Raw genomic sequence first — 27,901 nt, 5'->3', positions numbered from 1 at the left:
AGAGCTCTTTGATTCAGAGACATCCTGCCAAACTGCCCAGAGACATCACTTATACATGTAAGTCCCTTCTCCCAACCTTCTTTCCCTTAGTAGCTCCCTTGACCTTCTCTTTCTGGATGGTGATCCCTGTGCTATAACCTCTGGATGGTCTTATACTATGAGGGAATTTCTCAGCATGCAAATCTGCCAAAGCACCACTCAAATAAATCTCCCATGTGCTACTATCACCTGGTGGTCATATTTTTTTCCTTGATTAGTCCTCAAATTCTTCAATCTCAATCTCACCACAGGCCTATAGTATACCCTGACACAAAACCCAGACAAAATCATTACAAGAAAACTATGCCAAATATCCCTAGTAATAAAAGTCCTCAACAAAATACTAGCAACTGAATTCAGAAAAATAAGAATAATTATTTGCATGACCAAGTAGAAATCATACCGGGAATTCAAGGTTGGTTCAACATATAAAAATCTATGAATGTAGTTTATCATATAGATAGAATAAGAGACCCAAATCACATGATCATCTCAGTGGATGAATAAAAAGCATTTGACAATTCCCAACAATCTTTCTTGGTAAAAACACTCATTAAATTAGGAATAGAAAGGAAATTCCTTAACTCGATTAAAAACATCCATGAAAAACCCACAACTAGCATCATATTTGCTGGTGAACAACTAAAAGCTTTCTCCCCATGATCAGGAACAAGACCAGTATGTTCACTCTTACCATGTCTATCAGTAATGCCCTGGAGGTTCTGGCCTCTCAATTTGCAGATCATATGATTTTGTATATAGAAAATCCTAAGGAATACACATACTCACAAACTACTAGTGCTCATAAATGAGTTTTACAAAGGTGTAAGATACGAGATCAATATAAAACGGTCACACAATTGTATTTCTATACACTTTCAATGAACAATCCAAAAATGAAATTAAGAAAACAATTTACTTACAGTGCATGAAAAATAATACAATATTATGAATAACCTTAACAAAATAGATGCAAGACGTGTACACTGCATACTATAAAATATTGTTGAAAATGTTTAAAAGATCTAAATAAAGGGAGAGTCATCTTTTCCTCATGGAAGACAATATTGTTAAGATGACAATATTCTCCAAATTGATCTACAGATTCAACATAAGCACTATCAAGCTTCAGCTGTTATTTTTAAAGAAATTAACAAAGTGACCCTAAAATTTATATGGAAATGAAAGGGACCCAGAATAGCCAAAATAAGTTTTGAACAAGAAAAATAAAGTCGCAGCACTGACACTTCTTGATCTCAAAGCTTGCTATAATGTTACAGTAATCAAGATTGTGTGGTACTGGAATAAAGATAGACCTATAGATCAATAGAATAGCATTGGTAGCCCAGAAATAAACCTATACATTTATGGTCCATTGAGGTTCAGCAAGGATGCCAAGACAATTCAATAAGGAAATAGTCTTTTCAATAAATGCTGCAGGTACAACTGGATATTCACATGCAAAAGAATGAAGCTGGACTCCTACCTCAAACCATATACAAAAATTAACTCAAAATGCATCAAAGTCCTGAGTGTAAGAGAAGAAAATTTGCTGTAAATCTTTGTGACAATTAGATTAACCAGTGCTCCCTTAGACAAGATACTAAAAATACAAACAAAAATTACATATAAACTTAATCAAAATTAAAAATATTTGTGCTTCAAAGGATACTACTAAAGGAAACTGAAAAGATAACCCATGGATGAAAGAAAAAAATGCAAATCATATATCTGCTAAAAATCTAGTATCCAAACTATAAAAATCCAAACATAAAAAGACAAATAACTCAATTAAAAACTTGACAAAATGGGCACCGAAGTGGCTCAGTTGGTTAAGCATCTGCCTTCAGCTCAGGTCATGATCCCAGGGTCCTGGGATCAAGCCCCGCATTGGATTCCCAGCTTAGGGGGGAGCCTGCTTCTCCCTCTCCCACTCCCCCTACTCGTGCTCTCACTCTCTCTCTCTCTCTGTCAAATAAATAAATAAAATCTAAAACAAAAACAAAGACAAAAGAACTTGACAAAGGATATGCATAGGTATTTTTCCAGAAGCATGAACAAATGTCCAATATGATAAGATGCTCATGTCATTAGCCCACTAGGATAGTTGGAATTAAGAAGATAGATAATAATAAATGTTGACAAGGATGTGAAGAAACTAGAATGCCCAGACATTGCTGGTGGGAATATAAAATACTGCAACCACTTTTGGAAAACAGGTTTATAGTTTCTTAAAAAGGTAAACATAAGAATTATCACATACCCCAGCAATTCCATTCCTAGATATATATCCAAGAGAACTGAAGACATACGTCTACACAAAAAATTTTTACATGAATGTTCAAATTAGTTGACTATTAATCATAATAGTCAAAATATGGAAACTACCCAAATGCCCATTAATTGATGAATGGATAAAGAAAAGGTGATCCACACAATGGAATATTATTCAGCAATAAAAATGAATGATGTACTGGTACAGGACATGCTACAACATGGATTAACCTTGAAAACAATATGCTAAGTGAAAAAAACCAGACACAAGAAGCTCAGGTTGTAGGATTCCATTTACATGAAACGTCCAGAACAAGCAAGTTCAGAGACAGAATGTTCATGGGGGGCTGTGTCAGAAAGGAAGGGAGGAATGGGGAACAACCGCTGATGGCAGAGGCCCTTAGGGCAGTGATGAAACACTCTAAAATTGATTGTGTTCATGGTTGCACAAGTTTGTGAATATACTAAAAACCACTGAATTGTATACTTTGAAATGATGAATCACATCTCTGTTAAATTACATCTCATTTTTTATAACAGAGGCATTAAAAAAGGATCATATGTATTTCAGAGAAATTAAGAGAAAAGAAAGCCTGTTATGCTAATTTACATATTTAACATGCCTGGTGATTTTCATTCCTTCTTCAAGATCTGATTTTCCATCTGGTATTTCTGGATAGCCTGAAGAACTCTTTAGCACTTCTTGTTGTGCAGATCTGCTGGTAAAAAATTCTTTAGTTTTTGTTCATTTAAAAATGTCTTTAGTACACCTTTATTCTTGAAGAATATTTTTACTGGTCAACAGGTTTGTTTGTTTTTCTTTCAGTACTCTGAAGAGTTTCACTGACTTCTGGATTTAATTTTTTTGGTATTAATGAGAAATCAGCTATAATTCATATTGTGGCTTTCTTTGTAGCATGTAATTTTTCTCTGGCTACTTTCAAGATTTTCTCTTAATCTTTTGTTTTCATCAGTTTGACTATGATGTGCATGATTCTAGCTCACTTCATGAGCTTCTTAAATGTGAAAATTTGTGTCTTTCACATATATTAGAATTTTTGACATTGTCATACACTGCTATGATGTTTTTATTTTTTTTAATATTTTTTCTGATTACTTTAGATCAGATAATTTCTATTGATCTAACTTCAAGTTTGCTGACTCTTTCATCAATCCAATTAATTATAAACATATTCAGTGCAGGGTGGGGGAGGATAAACACATTGAGTAATTTTTAAATTTTGAATGTTTTGTTTTTCACATCTAAAATTTTTACTTGGTTATTTTTGTTTCTATCACTGATTATATTTTCTACTTCCTTACTAATTATGAATATATTTTCTTCTATATCTCTGAGTAATTTTTAAATTTTGAATGTTTTATTTGTCACATCTAAAATTTTCATTTGGTTATTTTTGTTTCTGTTATAGATTATATTTTCTATTTCCTTACTCATCATGATTACCTTTTCTTTTATGTCTCTGAGCATATCCATTAGCTGGATCACCTCAGTATTATCTCCATTGATTGCATTTCCTTTTGAATATGGGTCACATTTTCCTATTTTTTCATATGCATATATATTAATTTAGTACTGTATCTGGACATTATGATTCATTGTGTAAACTCCAGATTTTGCTATATTTCTCCAAAGAGCACTGATTTTTAAAGCAGGCAGTGACCTTAGCTGAACTCATACTACAAACTCGGCCTCCCCAGTGGTATGTGTGTTGGGATGGGGCAGCAGTTAAACTTTCTGCTCAATACTTTTAGCTGTAACTAGGCTGTTTGTAATTGGCCTCATGGATGTGTTGCTTAGGTATTAGGTACAAGTTTAGGCAGAGTATATACATAAAATTTGAGCCATCCCCTCTGTGGCTTTCTCCTATCTTAAATTTTCCCTCAACTTCCCAATGCTATGTACCCCATTACTTTTTCCTCTGGTTCTTCGAGCCAGTAAGACTATGAGTTTTTATCTGAGTTTTAGCTAACCAGCTTGGTGCTGTCTTGGGTCAGCCCTGAGTTAAAAAGCTATAAAAATGGGGGAAACCACTCAATGTTGTTTTCTTCTTACAAGTATTTACTTTCCTCAAGTTCCTGCTTGTTTTTGAATGTTCTTCATTGCTTTCAAGGAAATGATTTTAATATTTTGATCAGAGTTTATAATTATCAGTAGGAGTTGATTTGATAGGAATTAATCCACTATCACTAGAGTACATCTCCATGACTGGGTAGCAACAATGGTAAATTTCATTCACATGGTAACTGTACTTGGCAAAAGTGAGAGACAATTAAAACAATATATATGATTAGTAATCACATATGTATAAGTGGCTACATGTGTGTGTGCATGTGTGTTGTAGAGGCCAATACCCCTGATTCCACTGGAGAACTTTTATGTCTGAGAACTAAAATAGGAAACTTACAGATGTGGACTTGAAATTGTGGGAGGGTTATGGAACAGAGACCAGATAAAGAGATGAGTAAAAAGATAAAGTTGGCATTCACTTTTGAGGATTGTCAACAGTCTCACATATGAGGGGAATAACTTGAAGTGCCTCCTCTGTTGGTTTGCCTGTTAAGATATAGTTTGTTCAGATTCAAGCTAAATAAAAATAAAAAGCTTTTTGCTATCACCACATACCTGAATCAATTCCTCTACTGCCCTTGGACTGTAGAAGTCCATAGGTCATCAAAAGAATAGAGAGGAGACAAAATAAAACCCTTTCTTATGGGCCAAGGTAGGATCAGTTCATCATTAAAGCTGGGCTTGGACCATCTGATATACCAAATCCTATTCTGGAGGTGAAACTATCCATATGTCTAGCACGCAGACTCAAAGGAAGTGCTCCTCCGTGGTTCACACTGACCTAGATGGAAACTAAATGGAAGATAATGTGAGAAGAGACATGTGAATGGCCCAGGCCAACATGTTCATTTTATAGAGAAGAAACTGAGGCCCAGAGAGGTGGAGCAGCTCATCAAGTTCTCACAGCTACTTGGTAACAGGACTTGGGACTCACCTCCAGGTTTTCTGACTCTGAGTCCACTGTACTGAAACTTACTGATTCACCAGGATTTTGTGAAACCATAGCTTCCCCCAAAAGGGTTCATATTGAGCAATGGATGCCTCTCTTTCACATGTAAAGGCAAAGGAAATCAAGACTTATTTACAAAACGGCAGTGCTTGATAACTCATTTCAAATCATTTAACAGTTTGCCAGCTGGTATCTGTGAAAAGCTATGCTACCACTTCACTGGTCCATTAGCTATTTCAGTAAATGTATCATTATTTGTCATACTTTGTAAAAATAGACTCCAAATTCAAATTATTGCATATTTGTGTTCATTATTCAGGTCTAAGAGACCACTTAGCTAATGTAAGCATCATATACACCTTCCAAATAAAAAATCTGTTTTGGTAAATAACGTTTCTATTGGCAGCACACCACCAGCTTCTATATTTCCAAAGAAATCTTTAGTTTTATTGCTTTGTATTTTTAAATTAAAGAGGTTTTCCCAAGATTTTATGAGAAATTTTTCTATTTCTTACAGTAAAGGCATCTAAACCATTTGGGGATTTTAAATACAGTCTTTACGTAATATTAAAATGCTTGAATTTCCTACTAGCAATGAAGTTTCCTGAAGGCAGGGACCATGCTTTATTCATTATTGCATCTCCAGCATTGAACATGATGTCTATAACGTAATAATCACCTAGTAAGTATTTGTTGAAGGACTAATGGATGAATAAAGAAAGAGATCTTTCTTCCAGGTGACTCCATTATAAAAAGCATCTACAGGATTGAATTTCTCCATTTTCATGTAGCAGCTTTGGTCCCGGGCAAACAGCCAATCAAAGGTTCCAGACACAATCTATCAGGATGCCTGCTGATTCCTTCCTTACCTCAACCTCAAATATAAAATCCCCACTTTTTTGGAGAAACATTCACAGGAGATGGTAATTGCCAGTAGCAGAACCTATTTGAAAAATAGATGGAAAGTGTAGAATGGACTGTACTTTTGTCTGTTTTTTTTTCTTTCCCATATATCTAAGCATTTACATACAGAAGATACGCCAAAACCTTCAAGTAGAAAGCGTTTGCAATATTTCACTTGCCACAGCAGTGACACTACTATAGACTTCCTGAAGACAGAAGAATGTCTTCTTTCACATTCCAGGACAATGTCATCTTTACATTCCAGGGTTTATCACAATGTCTATCACATGGTAAGTGCTCATTAGAAACTAGTCAAAATAAGATAGTGAACAAAAACATCAGTAGATATGTTCTACTTTGAATATATCTAATATTTGTTTCATATACTTTAATATCAACTTATAATCAACTTTACAGAATCCCACCTACTGCAGAAAATCAGGTCTGTTTGTAGCAGCTTTAAAATAAAAGAACATATGACTATTATTTTGCATGGAGTTAAAGCTATAATTTTAGAAACAAACAAAATAGTTTTCCTATTTGTTGTAGGACAGATTTCTCCTGATTTCGCATCTTTTTGCAAGCATCCCTTCTTTTGTCAAATGAATGCATGCCACTAACAAAGCCCAGAGCTATTTAAGATCCAGTGTAACAGATACACGTTCCAAGAACCTTAGGAAAACATTGTGCTGAGCTCTTTCAAAATACTATCCTAGTTCTTGAGCTTAAACCAAACAATAGAGACCTTCAGTCAATACTGAAGAGGAGCCTTAAGGTACTGAGAAGAAAAATGGCTTGGTTAGCAGCTTCACATAACACTGTCAGCCTCCTTAACGTAGCCCAAATTTGCAACTACAGATCAGTTAAGTGGCTTGGATTTTGGTAGGTGTGTTTTGATTGTTGCTCTTGTCCTTTTCTTGGTCAACCCCTCACAGCCAAGGACACTAGTTCCACGTCCCAAATTTGCGGCTCTCTCTAATATACTAGCTAATTCTGAAATTAGAAATCCAAGTTGGTATGTAGTTCTCTATTTAATGAGCAACCTCACAATGCATAAATGGAGGCAGAATGATTCCATTTTAAAAGCCAACCTCATCTTTTTTGAAAGCTAGTCAGTGATGATAAAGAGTTAACCAAGCTTCTTTAGACAGTGTTCCATTTATTAGCTTCATTATTAACAATAACAGACAAGAATCTGACTCAGCTGAAGAAAGAACTGTCCTACAGGACTACTGTGAATGTTTGACCACATTCCTTGTTGGATTTGAGATTAAGCAGAAATTTATTACTCATATTACTCATTAAATTTATATATTTTTTTCCTATTAGTGTTCCCAAGGCTTTGCCAAGTTGTCTTTCAGAATTCTAATGCTCCTGCTACCTTGAATCTTGTTGAGGGGAAGAGTACACTGACTGGTGCAGAAAGAAATATATTTTTCACCGTCCCCCTTCTCCGCTGACCCTCCAGTCCTCTCCAGGCCTTCACACAGGCTTCTGAATTGATTCCATCTGGTTTTCTGGCTTCTGGAATCTCCCTACTCCAGTCCATCACACAGTAATCCCCCTAAAGCACGTATGAGACCAGCCATATCCCTACTTAAAAGAAAAAAAAAAAAAGTCTGTGGCTGTCAAAAGAAGTACGGGTTTGCCTGACATGCAAGGCTATTTATAATTTGGTTTTGATCTGTCTTCCCAGCTTTGTCTCACTTATGCATCTAACCCCACTGAACTTGATTACTAATTATGCTCACACTTTTCCCATGTCTCCATGCTTTTTGACATGCAGATCTCTTCGCTCTAGAGAACCTGGTCACCAATTTCCATACGTATGATGCTAACTCCAAGTTAGAAGTATTTTCTCCTTGATTTTCAAATCCCAATGCATTGGACTGTAATAACTCCTAAGCTCATTTCTTTTTCATATTTTGTGTTATATTTATTTCCATAAAGGTATTATCTTGCTCTCCTCTCTTTCTTCAGACTTTAAACCCTTTGAGATTTAGAAGATGAGTCAGACATTTCAATATTCTATATAACTGTAGCCACAAAGCCTGCACAAAATAGATACCTAGTAACTGTGAATGAATGAATGAATGAATGAATGAAAATGATCTCTTCTATATCACACTATTTTCCCACTTCAATACTATGACAGGAACATAAGCCATTTAAGCAGTTGAATTATCTAACCCAAAATGTGGGCTCTGAAGATCAGAGTGAGTCTATATGCAACAGCTGAAGTGTCAAAACACATTAAAAATAATAATGCAAAAATAACCAGGTGTAATCTACGCTGAGTATTTTCTTCTGGCACCTCTTTCCCTACCATTCAATTTAGAATTGTGTTCTATAATTATCATAACTGCTTAAAGGTCCTATTTTCTGCTGATTCTTAACTAGATAAAATACATACAGCTTTCAGAGATTGAAAATATTAGTACAAGAAATGAACTAATGTTTTTGTTTTAATTTATTAAATACAATAAAAAGGCACCTTACTTGACATAGCAATTTTTTGTCAAGTATTAAGCACTAGGACATGTTCAAGGATCACCTTGAGACGCGCAATTCTTTTTTTTTTTTTAAGATTTTATTTATTTATTTGACAGAGATAGAGACAGCCAGCGAGAGAGGGAACACAAGCAGGGGGAGTGGGAGAGGAAGAAGCAGGCTCTTAGTGGAGGAGCCTGATGTGGGGCTCGATCCCATAACGCCGGGATCATGCCCTGAGCCGAAGACAGACGCTTAACCGCTGTGCCACCCAGGCGCCCCGAGACACGTAATTCTGATTGCACTTAGAAATTGGAAAATATGGAATATGGTCTTTAAGTTGGTTAACAGGATAAGACCATTCAAATCCCTGGACATTCATTCAGGACCTCCTATCAGCAATATATTGTTCTGGATTCTGTCAATTATGTGAACAAAAATAAAACATGGACCACCCTGCCCTAAAGAAACTTTGAAAAGACCAAAACTGGGTTAAAAGTATCGGGACTGATAAAACCAAATGCTCAGGGCTGGGATTCATGCTTCAGAAGAAGGCTCTCACAGTAATGTGGGATGTGGGGTGGTAAGTTAAGAGTAAATCATGGACAGGCCCTGCCATAGAAGGGATGGCCATCAGGGGCTCTGAAGGGCCAACTGTCCACCAAATTCCACTGAACTCACACCCATTTTTTCCCTCATTTTATTCGCTTTACTTATATGCTCAGTGCTACTATTTTCTTTAATTCAAGTTGGCATAATTTCTCACTGGGTTAAATTAATGGCCTTTCAAAAAATCTCCCTGTCTTCTCTCTAGTTCCCTAACCCAAACTCCATGCTGTTGTCTATAGCAACTTCTTTCAGAAATACAAATTCCCTGCCAAAAATCTTGTGATCAGTCTCACGGCGTTCGGGGTTAAATGAAAGTATTCAACTCCTACCATGATCCGACTGTATTTCTCCATACTTCTCCCATTAATCCCAAACCTGGCATTAAGCTCCAGCCACACCATATAGCTCTTCAAAGGGGCCCTATTTCTTTGCCGCCATACCTTTTCATAGGCTTTGTCTTCAGCCTGCAATGCCGTCCCACTCCACAGCCCAACCTGAATATCTTCCACTTATCTTCCAAGGCCCACCTGACTCCACTGATAAGAAAGTCTAGTAGCTAAGAACTGGAACAAACAGCCCTTAAATTTGTGTGGAACTAGAAAAGGCCCCGAATCGCCAAGGAATTGTTGAAAAGGAAAAACAAAGCTGGGGGCATCACGTTGCTGGATTTCAAGCTATACTACAAAGCTGTGATCACAAAGACAGCATGGTACTGGATCAAAAACAGACACATAGACCAATGGAACAGATAGAGAACCCAGAAATGGACCCTCAGCTCTTTGGGCAACTAATCTTTGACAAAGCAGATAAAAACATCCCCTGGAAAAAAGACAGTCTCTTCAATAAATGGTGCTGGGAACATTGGACAGCTATATGCAAAAGAAAGAAACTTGACCACTCTCTCACACCATACACAAAGATAAGCTCCAAATGGATGAAAGACCTCGATGTGAGACAGGAATCCATCAAAATCCTAGAGGAGAACATAGGCTGCAACCTCTTTGACATTGGCCACGGCAACTTTTTTCATGACACACCTCCAAAGGCAAGAGAAACAAAAGAAAAATTAACTTATGGGACTTCATCAAGATAAAAACCTTCTGCACAGCCAAGGAAACAGTCAAAAAAACTAAGAGGCAGCCCACGGAATGGGAGAAGATATTTGAAAATGACACTACAGAGAAAAGATTAGTATCCAAGATCTACAAAGAACTTCTCAAACTCAATACACAAGAAACAAATAATCAAATAAAAAAATGGCAGAAGATATGAACAGACACTTTTCCAATGAAGACATACAAATGGCTAACAGACATATGAAAAAATGTTCAAAATCATTAGCCATCAGGGAAATTCAAATCAAAACCACACTGAGATACTATCTTATGCCAGTTAGAATGGCAAAAATTGACTAGGCAGGAAACAGCAAATATTGGAGAGGATATGGAGAAAGGGGGTCCCTCTTACATTGTTGGTGGGAATGCAAGTTGGTATAGCCACTTTGGAAAACAGTGTGGAGGTCCCTTAAAAAGTTAAAAATTGAGCTACCCAGTGATCCAGCAATTGCACTACTGGGCATTTACTCCAAAGATACAGATGTAGTGAAGAGAAGGGCCATATGCACCCCTATGTTCATAGCAGCATTGTCCACAATAGCTAAATTGTGGAAAGAGCTAAGGTGCCCTTCAACAGATGACTGTATTAAGAAGATGTGGTCCATATCTATGATGGAATATTACTCAGCCATCAAAAAGAACGATTTCACAACATTTGCAGCAACATGGACGGGACTGGAGGAGATAACGTTAAGTGAAATAAGTCAAGCAGAGAAAGATAATTATCATATAATTTCACTCATTTATGGAATATAAGAAATAGGAAGATCGGTAGGAGGAGGAAGGGAAGAAGGAAGGGGGGGTAAACAGAAGGGGGAATGAACCATAAGAGACAATGGACTCTGGGAAACAAACTGAGGGCTTCAGGGGGGGAGGGGGATTGGGATAGGCTGGTGATGGGTATTAAGGAGGGCATGTATTGCATGGTGCACTGGGTGTTATATGCAAGTAATGAATCATGGAACATTACATCAAAAACTAGGGATGTACTGTATGGTGACTAACATAACAGAAGAAGAAGAAGAAGAAGAAGAAGAAGAAGAAGAAGAAGAAGAAGAAGAAGAAGAAGAAGAAGAAGGAGGAGGAGGGGGAGGAGGAGGAGGAGGAGGAGAAGGAGGAGGAGGAGGAGGAGGAGGAGGAGGAGGGAGGGAGAAGAAGAAGAAGAAGAAGAAGAAGAAGAAGAAGAAGAAGAAGAAGAAGAAGAAGAAGAAGAAGAAGAAGAAGAAGAAGAAGGAAGTCTAGTAGCTTCACTGCTCCTTTCCCACTGTCCCCTTTACATTTCCATACTTAAGCAGTCTGGCTCTTCTACTTGTCCAATAAGACAATGCTTAATCAGTAGCCAGAATCCTCTGTTCTAAAATGAAGACTTCAGTGCATACTTACTAGGTCCATTTTTTCCCATGAATCAACTGCCCCTAACATGCCCAAATAAACCTAATACTTTCCAATTTAATAGCCCTGCTATTCTTCAGTAGCCAATATGCTGTTTCTGAGCTGTTTCCTCTCAATTCAATGACTGCCAAGAAATTTCTCTTCTCCAAAGCACTCACTCACCCACACCCATACCATAAAGGAGAGATAGGTCAGTTGATCTTTCCTTTAAACACTAAAGCAATTCCAGGGTGCTGTTTTGTTTTGTTTTGTTTGCCCTGAAAAAACATGAATGAATAGTGGATCTCCAGCCAGAAAGTTTTGCTACCCTAAAAATCTGCTAGTGGAATGAGAAAGGCAGCATTGAACAAAGGAAGTATGTAAAGGGTGTATTCACAGGAATGACAGGAGCAAGACAGAGGGAAGAGAGGTGACCTAGAGTGGAAATGAAGCAAGCCCATCGGTAGAGAAAAAGTGGATCATGTGGTTTCACAAGTAAGATGAGCTGCAAACACCTATGTGCACTTAGAATAAATCAAAACTCTGACAATGACCCATTAAGATCTGCACAATGTGACTCTATTTAAACTCAATCTCATTTTACCCCTTTCATTAGCTTCAGGCACTCTGCCGGCCATTAGTCCTCAGGTGTGCCAAGCCCCTTCCCCACACAGGGCGGTGCACTTGCTAGTACTTCTGCAAAGAATGAGCAGGTGTTTCATGTCTGGATCCTCTGCCTCATTTAGGTCACAGTCCAAAATGTCAGCTTCTCTGTAAAGCTGTCACCAATCATCCCTTTTAAAGGAACCTACGTCCTACTTCATTATTTATTATATCACCCTACCTTTATCCCTTTAGCATTTGCTACAGACTAAAAATATTTTGTTTGTTTATTTCCTGTCTTCTTCCCAAGATAGAGACCTTTTTCTCTCATTCACTGTAGTATCTCCAACACTGTGCCTGGTATGCAGTCGGAGTTCAATATTAGCAAATGAATAAAAAATGAAAGGATAAATAAATGAAGAATCAAAGAGGAACCCAAGCAATAACATGTAACAAGCTTTCTGTTTCTAAAATCTTGATTGGAACTTCTGGTTCTATCAACACAGATGGAGATTGGGAGCCCACAATCAAGTTGTTAACCCCAATTAATTTGATCCCCAAATCTTTGGAATCCCTCAGGCATATTGGATTGACCAAGAACAAAGGGAGTATGGTTGTTGGATGAAGAAAGGATGGCTGTTGGATGAAAGCAAACTTCAAATGGTATGTCCTGTCTCTGCTGACTCCAGCCATGCTATCCATCAGGGCAGGCCCAGACCTTGGGCAGAGGAACACAGAGAGACTATTTTCTTGGTTCTCATGAGGATAGGCCAACATCTCTGTTAGATTTTAGTTTTAAAAAATGAAGTCCTTGGGGCTCCGTTGTTAAGTGTCTGCCTTTGGCTCAGGGCATGATCCCGGCGTTCTGGGATCGAGCCCCATATCAGGCTCCTCCGTTGGAAGCCTGCTTCTTCCTCTCCCACTCCCCCTGCTTGTGTTCCCTCTCTCTCGCTGGCTGTCTCTATCTCTGTCAAATAAATAAATAAAATCTTTAAAAACAAATGAAATCCTTGACTTGATGTGTCTATTGCATATATTAATTCCACCTGTAAATGAGATGCTTTTCACACTAAAGTCTACAACCACGCGGCAGAATAGTGGTTATTACATACAGTTGTCCACTTGCTTTCTAAATGATTGTGGTGGTCTGAAATGTCCCCACATTCTATAACAATCCTCTCTTAAAAGATGGAGTCTAATGCTCTACCAGCCCTTGAATATGGTCTGGTATTAACTTCTGACGAATAGAATGGGATGCTGGTGATACCTTGCAACCTTCAAGCATTCTACCTGGTATCTCTCGAATGTCTCGTTCTGTGGGAAACTGGCCACCATAGCAGGAGCATCTAAGACAAATCTGGGAAAGGACCATGAGGAAAAAAACTGAGGTCTCCTGCCAACATATGAATGAGTCACCTTTACTTTCTTCTTTCATTCAGTTTTTAAATTTTTCCAGAATCACCCAGCCATGCCACTCCCAAATTCCCCCCATAGAAATTGGGAGATAGTAAAAATCTATGTTTTTTTTAAGCGTCTACACTTTGAGGTGATTTTTACACAGCAATACTTGGACTGGTTGTCTTAGAAAAGTTTTTTTTTTTTTTTTTTTTTTTTTTTTTTTACCTAGAACACCTTTTTTTCCACTGGAGCACACTTTGAAGCAGACCCAATGCCCAAGCACCACTGCACAGGTATCTTAGGTAGCTGGAACTAGAGGGGTGTCACTGAATGATGGGTCTAAGCTGTCTACTGCCTGAGATATGAGCAAAGACCAAACTAAGATTAAGTGGGACAAAGTATGAGACAGACAATCCATTATCACCTGAAAATCCACAGCAGAAATAACACAAAGGGTAAAAATCTGTTACTTCAGTGTTCTGTTCATTTTGAGATAGGTCTGCTCTTTCTGACTCACATGCTGCTTTAATGATTTGAAGTCCTATACAAGCTTCTTGTATCCTTTGGAAATTAATCCCCATTCCCACTAGTAAAGGCAGAAACTGCATTATAGAGAGAGTAATAAATACTTGTGACCCCTCAGGGGAAATGTTTTCTCTTCACAGAACTTTGCTTCCCAATACCAGGCCCTTGTGAATAGTGAATATGATTTCTTTGCATTTCTATATTCATTCCAGCTGAGATGGAGTCATGAATGTCGGGAAAACTCCTTTCTTAAAGCTATATAAGGCACTTTGTAAATGATTCATCCCCAGAAAACTGAGAATTGACTATGCCCATTCTATACTTTAGTTCAAAGCAAGGTTTATGCATTTAAAAACAGTTAAGTCCCCAACTCAACTGTTTTTTTTAAAGAGTTAATTATTCAGAGTTCTATTTAGTTAATGATGAGTCACTAGAAATTGGTGTGCACACAATTAGGAGTTGTGGGTCTAGCCATAATTTAGAAGGGAAATGGTCATGTCACTTCTCTGGCCCTCAGAATGCTGCTCTTTAAAAAAAGAAAGAGAGAGTGAGAGAGGAAGAAAGAAAGAGAAAGAGAGAGAGAGAGAGAGGGAAAGAAAGAAGAAAGAAAGAAAGAAAGAAAGAAAGAAAGAAAGAAAGAAAGAAAGAAAGAAAGAAAGAAAAGAAGGGAGGGAGGATAAAGGAGTATAATTCAATGACGTTTGATGTCCTTTCCAACACTATCTGCTTATATGCTCAAAACATTATTAAATTTTCAAATGAGTTCCTTTACTTTCTGTCTTCAGATGAGAATTTCCTTCAGATTTCTAGTTTCCTCTGACACAATGAAATAACAGCATTTTTTACCCTACAACCTTTAAAAGGATAAATAATAAAGTTCTGCAAAATGTATACTGTTTCCACCTAACTATAATCTTATAGTTTATACTGTCACTATTTCTAAATAAGATATTACCTGATATCTGTGTTTTATGGTAGCAAGAAGAATTTAAACTATAAAAACATCTAAAGTACTTTGAGATCATTGAATTTTATAATTTCATAATTCAATGACTTCCTTTGTTTTCTACATTGTACTCTATATTTAGAAAAGGGTGACTATTTTTCTTGTTAAATTAAAACTTGGAAGTAGAGACATCTGTTTTCTGGAACAAATAACGCTGAAGTTGAATTAGTAACCAGGTTATGCATATTAATAACCATTTAGGCCAATTCCATTTAAAATTCTTTGCTAATCTACAATAATAAGTTTTAAAGTTTGATTTCTCACTTGAAGCAAAGGAAGGCAAGAACACTAACACAATTCTATAGATTTTCCAATAACTAAATAATGTGAATACCAAAAAATACAAAAGGTGCAATTTTTTGTGTTATTTAATTATATACCAATAATGGATAGAAAGTTATGCATGGGTTACGGGAATCAAGACTAATATAGAAAAATCAACTGCATTTTCTATATCAGTAATCAACACATAAAAATGAAATTTCAAAAAAATAATTTATATTAGTGTGAACAGAAAATACTTAAGGAAATTTTTTTTTAAATGTGCAAACTTTTACACTGAAAAGTTGCTGACAGAACTTGAAAAAATCATAAATAAATAAATATAGGATGTTCACGGATTGGAAGAAGTTAAATAAATCTCTCCAAACTGATACATAGTAAATTCAATCCCATTCAATATTCCAAACTTTTACACTGAAAAGTTGCTGACAGAACTTGAAAAAATCATAAATAAATAAATATAGGATGTTCACGGATTGTGAAGAAGTTAAATAAATCTCTCCAAACTGATACATAGTAAATTCAATCCCATTCAATATTCCAACAAGCTTTCTGTGTAGAAATTGACAAGCTGATTCTGAAATTTATATTGAATTGCAAAGGATTTAGAAGAGCTAAGCAATACTGAGGAAGAAGAACAAAGCTGGAGAGCTTGCAATTACCCGATCTCAAGATTTTCATAATGCTAAAAGAATTGATACAATGTGGTACTGGCATAAACAAAACGAAGAAATCAATGGAACACAATAGCTTGGACACAAAGAGACTCGTGCAATCAATAGATTTTCAATAACTGTGCCAAGATCATTCAATGAGGAAAAGAAGATATTTTAACAAATTTTCTGAAAGACCTTGGTAAATGTATGAAAACAAAATGTATTTCAACTCCTATCTCATACCGCACATAAAAGTTAGTTTGAGATACATCATAATCCTCAATAAAAGAGCTAAACCTATGAAATGTGTAGACGAAAACATGTCAGAACATGTTTGATCTTGAGTGCTGGCAAAGACTTTTTGGATGTGACACAAAAAGCAATGATCATAAAAGAGAAAAAAGGTTAATCAGGCTTTTATAATTTATTAATGTCTGTTCACCAGACATTTAAAGAAATGAATAGCCAAATTGCAAACTAGGAGAAAATATTTGCAACGCATATATCTGACAAAGGATGTGTATTGAAAACATATGAAAAACTCCTACCTATTACTCAATAATAAAAAGAAAAACAACCAACACTTTTTTTAAAGTAGACAAAAGACATGAACAGACACCTCACAAAGGAAGATATACAAACGACCAATAAGCACATTAAAAGCGTTTGACATCATTAGTCAACATGGAAATGCAAATCAAAGCCATAATGAAATACTTTTCTACACCCACTAGAATGGCTAAAATTTTGAAAACTGAAAAAAACAAATATTGGTGAGAATGTGGTATTTGTTTATGTTGTTTTGGGGAATGCAAAAGAATGCAGCTACTTCGGAAAATATTTTGATCATTCTTTATATAGTTAAAAATACTTTCAACTTTATGACCCAGCAATTCTACGCCCAGGTATTTACCAAGGTAAGTACAAGATATTTTGGTAAAAAAAAAAAAAAGTTCATGAAAGCTTTATTCAAAATAGCATACACACACACACACACACAAATCAAGAGGACAATAGATAAATTGTGGAACTTTTGTATAGCAGAATACTACTCAGCAATAAAAAGCAAGGGGCTACTCTGCCTTATATGCAAGAAATGGATACATTTCAAAAACAATATGCTATGTAAGAGAAGCTAGACACACAACATACACGTGTCTCCTCCATTTACATGAAGTTTTAAAATAAGCAAAGCTAATCTAGGTGAAAAAATAGGAAAAGTGTGTCCCTGGAATGGGAAGTTAAATGAACTGGGAAGGGGCAGGTGGGAGTTTTCTCGGGATGGATAAATTATATCTTGACAGGGGTGTGGGTTATACAGGTGTTTGTATTGTCAAAACCCCCTGAACTATGTAACACTTAATGCCTGCATTTCATAGTATGTAAAATAGACACCATTTTTAAAAATTAGAAGAAAAAAATCATAATTTCTTGTAAAAATCATTCCATCAGGATCCTTTTAAAAATAAAAATGATTACCATGTCAAGAATGTCACTGGGTGTTATACGCAACTAATGAATCATCGAACTTTACATCGGAAACCGGGGATGTACTGTATGGTGACTAACATAATATAATAAAAAATCATTTAAAAAAAAGAATGTAGGCTTTTAGGTGTTTTTTTAAAGTTTTGCTTCCTCTATCTATTTAGCAATTATTGAGTACCTATTATGTGTCTGTCGTCCTAGGCGTTTTGAACACATCAGTGAACAAAACAGACATCAATGTCTGTTTTCAATCTAACAATCCATAGGAGTAGGGAGGAAGACAGAAAATCAGGAAAACTGTAATAAGTAAATGGTGTACTGCTTAAAAAACTGAGAAGTTCTATGAAAGAGAGAAAGCCTGAATGTTGCCATATTGTGCTCTAGCTGCATGACATGAGTTTTTAAAAAGTTACGGATATACCTATATTTACTAATTAGTAGTTTTGTCCCTAGTAATTGATTGATAATGCCTTAAAAACATTCCAGAAATAGGGGTGTGTGTGTGTGTGTGTGTGTGTGTGTGTGTGTGTGTGTGTGTGTGCTGGTTTATCATCCTTGCTTTATTCCTCAAGCTTTTGCAATATTTAATGCCTGAATAAACATACATCAAAACGTCAGTTGGGGTGGATGAAAAGGTTGGTTTCAAGGACGTTGTGTTCAATGCTAATCACATCTCATATGCTACTGAGTCACAGTCACATTGAGTTATCAAGTCAAAGAGCAGCCCTTTTTGTCTTCTGTATAAAAGACAAGATGCTCAAATGTTACAGAATTCAGACGCCCAAGTCATTAAATGTGGTTGTACATAAAAGATGCAGCACTGATAATTCAAAATAGACAAGAAGAATGTGCTCTAGAAATAATTCTTCCACAAGTCATAATATCTGGCACAAAACATAAATAAAGCCCTATTTTTCTCCTTCAGTGCCCTGCCGTGAAGGAGTCACTGAGCCAACTTGTTATCTGCCAGTAGCAGCGAGTTTCGGGAAGGCCTTCAGCTATGGAGAGATTCTTTTTGTATTTTTTAACAAGACATAGACAGAGAATAGAAGAAAACCCCCAACAAAAAGCAATAGTACCAACAATTCAAAACAGGCTCTGAGATGAAATTATCCAACATTCTGAAATATGAAGCCCTGTGTTGTTTTTCTGTAGCTAAAAACAAAACCACAATAAAGTGTTTTTAATGTCTGTTCTTATTTGTTGCTCTTAATTACATATCTTGGAAAAATCCATCTCTAATCAAGCTCTATAGATGTACTAATGGACCTTCAATCCTTAATCTATATAGTGTTAGACGATTCTTTCATGAAAATGTGTCTATTTGCCAGCTACAGCTTGTGCTTTCCTCTCTCTTTGTACGTATATGAATCTGCTCACATGGAAGGCCTGCTAAAATGCACATTTCTGGTTCCCACTCAAATTTCTTTCCTCAGTGAAGTCTTCCTCAACCAACAAAACCATAAGTGACTTGACCCCCATCCCCACCCCTTCAGCTCACACAGCATGAACTTCAGTCCCACTTATCTTGGTCTAAAATTATACCAGGGCATTTCCTGACTACAACAACCCCTCTTGGAGGCTCATAGCCCAGTTAGGGAAAGAATTGTAGGTTACACACAGAGCCCAGTTTAGACTCAGATTGCATTCTCAAAATTCTCAAAATTGAATTATAAATTTTGTTATTAGAGCTATTATGCATTATGATTCTTGGTGGGCCCATAAAAGCTCATCTAACCCATATAACACCTGAAGTATAGTATTTATAGCACCCTTTGCAAAATTATTTTCCTGAGAACATGTATTTTCTCAGAAAAAAAAATTATATGTGATTCTGTTCTACTAATACACTGCCAACATGAGTTGATCAAAAATGTTTAGGTGATTGAGAAAAATGTTTAAATGGTTGTTGATGATAAAAGATCCTATCAAATCCCACGAATTGGTATATGTCTTCCTAAGAAATCCACACGAATGATCCTCCCCTATGGTTCCCGAGTCTCTACTCAGCAGCTTCTGTGAAACCGCATATGAATTTCAAATGCTGCATGCTTTCCATCACTTGAGAAAACATCTGGCAGGGTGTGGTGGGGAAGCTGAGTGTTGACCATATGGTGGAACCATCTTATCTCAGCTTCCTAGATATTTCTATTAAAGGGACTTGGGCTTGTTTTAAGTTATTAAATAGAGTCAACATGCTGCTTCATTTGGGTTGGATTCATAAAAGCACAAAAGTTTTAATAAGATAATGCTATTTGGCCCTTTTAGCCTCTTCTCTCATACTGCTCATCTACAAAAGCATTCATTAGCAAAGGTGTTTAAAGATAAAGCAGAGGTGGTTCAGTCCACTAAGCAGTTGACTCTATTTCAGCTCAGGTCATGATCTCAGGGTTGTGAGATAAAGCCCACCTCAAGCTCCACACTGGGCATGGAGCTTGCTTGAGATTCTCTCTTTCTGTTGTCCTCTGCCCCTACCTCCTACACCCTCCTTCTCTTTAAAAAAAATGGTAAAGTAGAAGGAAAATATCTGGTTCATATATGGGTGGCTTCAATCTGAAAAATAGTCAATAAAAATATGGAAATAACAAAGAGTTTGAAATGAAGGAGATTACAAAAATTAAGCTAGTTTTCTGCTCATTTCCTTTTCCTTCTACTCCTTTTAGATGAGCCTAGATTTTTCCTTAGTAATCAATGCAATTTGTGAAAACACAATCTTTCTCTGAAAGCCCAGCTCTGTGGCAGAAATTAAGAGTTTCTCTTACCTCTTAGTTCCCCCATATCCAGAGTTGTCCCAAGTTGTTCTAGTAAAGCAACTCTTGCTGCATTCTTTTTGTGTTTCTTGCCATCGTAATGTTGCTGGGCCATGAGAGGATTGTTAAACCAGGCTGCACAGAGCCCACAGTATCTGTCTGAATCTCTTCTTTGATATGGAGATGGTACCACTGGAGCAGTGTCCACCCTTGGAGGTTTAAGTGAGTTCAGGGGTGTTGCTGTGAAGGAAAACAACCAGAGAGAACAACAGGCCAGGTTAGTCCATTACTGAGTACACTTGTCTTCAATATCTGAAGATGGAAGTGTCTCATGTTCATTCTAGAGCTCGAAATCCAGAGCTTACTGAAAGCAGGAAAATGATCTTTGCCAGCCTTCATTTTCGAAGGGGATGCAACTGAAAATTCCTAATTTATTGAGGTCAGATTTCTACGCTCTTATGCTTAAATCTGATAGTTCAGGAGACCATCCCTTAGGAAAAAAGGAAGATTTTCAAAAATAAACTCTTGGAGGTAAGGGATAGATCCATTAATCAAATTATAGCCAAAACTTGAAGTAAACATTTAACAATTATGGCTTGAAAGATTCTGAATGAATGAATTAGACATTTCTGTGTTATAACTGGAAATAACCAATAAATAAAGAATTTGCCCTAGTGATAGAAGCAGATCTTTCAGTTACAAGGATTCTAACAGTCGAAAAAAATCGTGCTAATTTTGTTGTCAGTTTCTTCTGTTTACTGTGATAGGTTATTTTCGACTCATACCTGCTAAAATTGATGTTGAAAGTACAATATTGTTTTAAAAGACCAAAAGACAAACAGTATAGAGCAGATGTTGCTTATCTAAACTGAAAAGGCATAATACCACTATTTTGATATCGCACAGCCCCAGCTATTAATTTAAAACATTCCATTGTGAGCTTTCAGTTATTTTTGGCCCAGAAACAAAAAAAAAAGAACCTAACTTGAAGGAGTTTACTAAGAGAAAATAAAAATAACTTCTTTCTGCACTACAATACACAATTTGCTTTCCATCCTCACAGTAACTATGACTTGGATTACTGTTCCATATCTCACATGATGGACTTCAGAGATGCCGAACCATTCACTGGATGATGACATATCTAGTTATGGTAAAGGCAGGACTCCAAATCAAACTGTTAATTTCCAAGGCCCATGTTCTTCACAATACCTCTAAACACTTTTTTTATACTTCTTAATAAGCAATTTTATAATAAGCAAATTTATATACTTTTCTAGACCTCAATCATCTTTGTTCTATACAAGATTTAATTTAATTTTGGAAAAAGGTTCTAATCCAAATATTTTACAAAAGAAAAAGCATTTAAATTCTCATATGGCCCATTAGTCATAATGCAATATAGCAGTACCTTCTGTTGGTCTTTGCCTCTGTAATGTGGAGTGCAGTTGGCAAAACCATAAACATTAGGGTCATTCCACGGAAAAGCTTAAATCTGGAAGCTCAATAACAAGTTAAGTAAACACTTAATCAACTCCCTAAGCTTTCAAATCAGTTTAATGTGAGTGCTTTTTTTTTTCAGATTAAATAATAAACACACAAATAAATACTTGCTAAATAACATTTTGATTCAAGAAATGACTGGTGTTCTGGCAATATCTTGAAAAAGTCTTTTCTTCTCTATCCAGAGATTTCATCAGATAGGGAGGTTTTAGGTAGCTTAGATGAAACTAAATGATATTATTTCTATTGGGACTTAGAGAAATGTAAGTCTCTTAAAAGCCTCATTGCCAGATTCAGTTATATATCACCACGTGAAAATAAAGCTCAAAAGTGGGCCATACCACCCCAGCAGCCACCCAGTATCATCTGTTATGACTTAGAAATGCTAATAAAAGCTACAAAGTTGACCTGTATGTAAAAGGACTTCTACCCACTTTTCTGAAGAAAAGTGGATCTTGTTTTCAAAATATCCTGCAACCTTATCAATTTCTGAGGATTTATATACATCTACTGTTTTTTATTGCAATGGAAAACATATCATATGTTTGCCATCAGAATGAATGCTGATTCTTGAAGCATAACTTACTTTTCTCTCAACTGGGCTCTAAAAAAACATCTAAGTCAATTTTATCTATTGATACCTTACATACCACTTCTGGCAGGAGTGGTGCACAATAGAATATCCATCAAATAAGATAATCTTATCCTTCACACAAGACAGTAGGTTAATGCTGCATCTATATTGTAGCTTCTTCTCCTTAGTAATGCTACTATCCAGTGTACAGCTCCAAAGTTTAATTTTTCTTATGCTCCTATTTTCAACTGTCACCAATCTCAACCCAGTTTACATTTCCTATAAAGACAAAGGCGGCAACATGAGAGAGTGGAACCCACCTTGACTCGAGGTCAGAAATCAAGGTTGGGTTGGACTCCATCACCCACTGAGCTGTGTGACCTTTGGCAAATCTCTGATGTCTCTGGTTTCCACAAGGTTAAAATTCAGGGTCACCATCTCTTTAAAACCCATAGTGTGGGGATGGAACAAACTACAGAAGCTCTCTCCTCTCTCTCACTCTCTCTCTCTAATGGCTTTGACTGGATGCCAAATAGTGAGGTTATATGGGAAGAGAGCAGTTTCCAGATAATAATGCTAAATCTGTGTGTGAGCATGGATCATAACACCCATAGTTCTTTGGCAAAAGTATATTATTCTAATAAAATGAATGCAAAGTAGGGCAAAGATTATTGTTTGGTTTGAAAACATGCTTATGACAGAACAGTTTAGTTGATGTATATAGTTCATTGCTATTTAAATTTCATGCTTTATGTTTTTATTTTAATTGCAAAAATATTTAGCTAAATATTGACTTTACTTCCTCTCTGTACAACTCAAAACCAGGAGTTCATTAACCAAAACCAGTAGTTTTCAACCTTGGGCGAACATTAGACTCAGGAGAACCTCAAAAATCTCTATGTCCAGGCTGTCCCCAGACCAATTCTGTTCAATTACATCAGAATCTCAGGGTAGGAGCCAGGCATCAGGATGCTTTAATATCTCCTCCCACATCACCGGGCCCATGTTTCCAAAGTACAGCCAATATTGAGAAGCACTGGCACAAATATTGCCAGACTTTGTTTGAAAATGACTATACAATAGTCCTCCTAGAACTTCACATAAAAGAAAGTCACATACTACATCCCACAGCAACAGGGCCAGTGGCTAAAATGCCACATCATTATCTATGAAGCAGAAAGAAATAATAATTACTTGGCATTTTTTAAAACCCTGATCAATTTCTCCATTTCTTCAAGATATAAACGTTTTTCCAAAATAGCAGCTAATGTTATAAATTAATATTATGAAAGTTACATAATAATTCTGATCCCTTGTCTCAAGCAGAAACTCATATACACATCGAACTGCTGAGGCACTGTACGCCCTACCTTTGACTGGCACCATCTCCAGGCTTGTCCACCATTCCTCTCCTCCTAGCTAAACACCTGCCCTGCAGGGTGCTGGTCAGTCCCATTTTCTCTGTGAGGCCTTGACAACCCAAGCAAGAAGTAGTTCTCCCTCCTCTAAACTCAAAACACTTACTAACTGCACAATTCATTTGATATTTCTTAAACAGCACATTATAATCTTAGTTGTATACACCCATGTGTGTATGTGTGCGTGTATTAGGGAAATTAGATCATAATACCTACACTTCAAAACTTGATATTTTGGTGTGTGCTGTCTTCTCTAACATATGTCCACAATCTCTTCTCGTTTCAATTCAGAAAGGAACCAAAACCTATAAATTCAAATTTTTCTTCATGATTCATTTTTTATTAAAACCTGAATTCAGAAGAGGTTATTTATAGTCTTTATAGAAATATATATGTGTGTGTGTATATATATCTCTTATATAAATACTTATATAAATACTACTACTATATAAATATAAATAGATATATAAATATATATCTCTTATATAAATGTATATATATCTCTTATATAAATACTCATATAAATAAAAAATATAAATAATAAATACTCATATATATATATCTTATATAAATAATATAAATATTATATAAATACTTATATGAATTATATACTTATATATAAATATAAATATTTATATAAATACTAAAATGACCCTAATGTTCATGGTTTTGCCAACTGCACTCCACATTACATAAATACTACTTATATAAATACTTATATACTTATATAAGTATATAAATATAAATTTATAAATAAATAAAATAAATGAAATGTGAATAAAATATATAATATATGTTATATGATATATATAATCACTTAGTGTAAACCATTAAGTCCCCAGTATTTTGAATAGAAAATCATAGCCAATTCAGAGTAACTAAAATAAACTCAAGTTGTTCTAATACTTGAGACAATTGAAACCAGTCTCCAAAACTTGATTTCTAAGAATCACCTGACATGGAATCATTTTCAATATCCTTTTTATGCCTTGCATAATGTTTGTCAAGAAGCAAGCACTCAACAGCTATTTATAGACTATTGGCTAAGTTGTCTTGAGTAATATTGTAGAATAATATGCATCTCTTCCTAGTAGAATAACCTCAGTTGATCTAAAGACAAAAATACTTCCAGCATACCAGTGTGTGCCTCTCAGAACACTTCCTCACTTTGTAATGTAACACTGTGTACAAGCAGACTCGCCATGAGTCAGCACGTTGCATGGTGCCACTCACATAATAGATCTCATGCCTTTTGCTAAATGAATGAATGGATGGATGGATGCTCTTTGCATTAGAAGTGAATAAAGTACTGGCAACCAAGAGTTTTCTTGTTTCTTCTAAATTGTGTCATTTAGGCCTTAAGTACTAAGTGCAAACATAAATACTAGCAACCTAGTGACAAGATTCTGGGTAGAGGTATGTGTGTGTGGGGGAGGGGTGAAGGCTAAATTGTAGAAAGGCATCATGTCAAAGTGTAGACACACATCCCAGTCTCCCTGTCTTGTGGGTTCAACTGGATATACTGAAAGTCAGTATTATCTCAAACTTCTTTTGCTGGGGTGGCCTATTTCTGTGTTTTTTTTAGAGAGTTCCGATTATGCACATCATTCTGGAAATTTTACTTTCAAACAGGAAGCCATTTACTCTGTTCATTTAGCATGGCATCTAGACTCCTCACTCCAAGCTTCTGGCTCAGTACCAACCATCTCAGTTTGCCTGGAACTGAGAAGGTTCACGGGACATGGGACTTTCAGTGCTAAAACAGGACAATCCGAGGCAAATTAGAACGAATTGACCACCCTACCTTCTGGAGTCCAACCTGATTTAACATCACACTGGAAAAAGGGATTAGTAAAAATTTTGGAAATAATTGCTTGGGAGACTAGAGCAGGTCTTCTTTCAACCAACCAGGAAGGATCTAGCAATAGCTCTCAAAGCTTTACTTGTCAGATCACCACAGGGTGTCCTTAACCAGAGAAGGGGATAACACAGCAAGCAATAGTATCCTCACCTGCTTGTCTGCCCTCTGGACCATGGCCTCAGAGTGTCTTCAACCCCACAACGTGCAACTTTCACTGACATTCCCTACTCTCTCTCTTTCCCCCCATCTCTCCTTGCCTTTCCTTCCTTGTCCTTTCCTTTCTTCCTCTTCCACTCATTCCTGATGCTTTCTAGGCTTTAGGATAACAAAAATTAGTCCATCCTCACAAAGGACTTTTCGAAAAAGTTCCAGGAATTAACTTCTTTTAATGTATGTGGCTTTCTCACCTAAGGCGTTCTTATCCATAATACTAATTCTTCAAGTTTGTATGATATTGTGCAGTCTGTTCCATGTATCTTCTTCTTTAAGTTGTCCCCAAATCCTGTTTGACCAATGAGGCAACTTGAAGCTCAAGGAGATAAGTCAACTATCACAGGGCCCCTTAATTAATAAGCAGCAAAGACAATGACAAAGACCAGATCTTTTGACACAAAGACCAAACACCATGTTTTAATGCCAACTAGTTTCTAGTAATGCTGAAGAAGTGATAGGCCAAATAAACAAACAGATTAACCATAGAGTCAGAACAAATTTCCCAGACTTCAGCATCTGTTCTCAGTGGGGATTATTTGGAAATATGCATTTTCTCTAAAACAATTTTTCCAATTTCTAGTCCCTGTGATCAGCAGCCTTTCCTTTTTCTCTTTTTTCCTACCCTAAATCAAATTAATGATAGTAGGAATCCTTTAGCAAGTATCACTGTTGTTTGTGTTTGGGTTTTTTTCCCCCTAAATGCTGTTGACAATTAAATTTGACTAGGCCATTCAGGCCCTGGCTGAGGAGACAGCTGTCAGTGTGTTCAGTCTTCTAGTCTCTTCTGCAGGTAAATGCCTCAACTCAATGCAAACAGAAAAGTCGAGACTCAAAATGTACATTTTCTTTGTATTGTTATCAGAGGACAGAGCATCTTGTGTAGATGGTAGATGCTTTATGAACATGTGATGAATAAAAGAAGAAAAGGACTAGTAAATTTCAGTTAATATCAACTTGGTGGATTTTCATGTTTTCATAAATGGCGTATGATAGCTACATTTTAAATTTTGGATGATTTCATTAGACTTTACAGGGTTAAAAGCAAGTTAGATGTTCATATGTGGGGATAGATGAAATAAATTGTGGGCATCTATACTCTGAAACACCATGCAGCAATTGAAAACACATATTAGAAAAAAAAAATTAGTGACCTGAAGAAATCCTCAGGATATAATGTAAACTAAACTGTGTTTATATGTACGGTGCAAACCTAATTACTTCTTATTAAATTATACACACCCACCTATTTAAAACTATAGAAAGACCAGAAGGCTATAAATCAAGCTCTTAGCAATAGTTGTTTCTTAGTCGTGGATTATGGTGATTTGTTTTATACTAGAGGATATACACTCCTTGATGCAGAGGGAAAACATTTTTATTTTACAACTTACATATAGACCACATTTCATGCTAACTTGTTTTAGTACAAAGTAGAGAAAACACTGCTTAGGAGACCTGTGGCGCCACAACCAGGTCTTAAATTAAATTGCAGAAGATTTTATTTGCAATGATTTATTAATTTATTGTTGATTTGGGGGAAAATGGGTTGGGAGAAAACTGGCTCTGCCAGAAAATGATGTAAAAGCCCCAGCTTCTCCTATTTCTCCAAAAGATACAGGGGAAAGCTGTTTTCCCACTGTATGGCAAACCCAAAAATCACTCTCGTTATTTAGATAAAATGAAGTAACACTCTTCCTTCTCATATGTTTGCAAGTGAATTCCGCTATCCAAGACTGCAAGATAGAAAAATCCATGTGCTATTTATTTTATGCCATGATGGAAATT

General features: G+C 36.2%; 1 protein-coding gene across 1 annotated transcript in view; it reads right to left on the bottom strand.

Moving 5' to 3' along the window:
- The window catches only part of ZMAT4 (zinc finger matrin-type 4), a 344,133-nt gene that overhangs the window by 105,940 nt on the left and 210,292 nt on the right, over positions 1-27,901 (bottom strand). Inside the window, exon 5 of the mRNA XM_045779181.2 lies at positions 20,560-20,787. Within this exon, the coding sequence (XP_045635137.2) occupies positions 20,560-20,787 (228 nt within the window). The remainder of the gene's footprint in view (positions 1-20,559; positions 20,788-27,901) is intronic.

The sequence above is a fragment of the Ursus americanus genome, chromosome 27 (assembly GCF_024610735.1).
Source record: "Ursus americanus isolate L20-20 chromosome 27, mUrsAme1.1.p, whole genome shotgun sequence".
Classification (NCBI taxonomy): domain Eukaryota; kingdom Metazoa; phylum Chordata; class Mammalia; order Carnivora; family Ursidae; genus Ursus; species Ursus americanus.
Note: the sequence above shows the minus strand (reverse complement) of the source record. Positions and strands in the feature narration are given on the sequence as shown.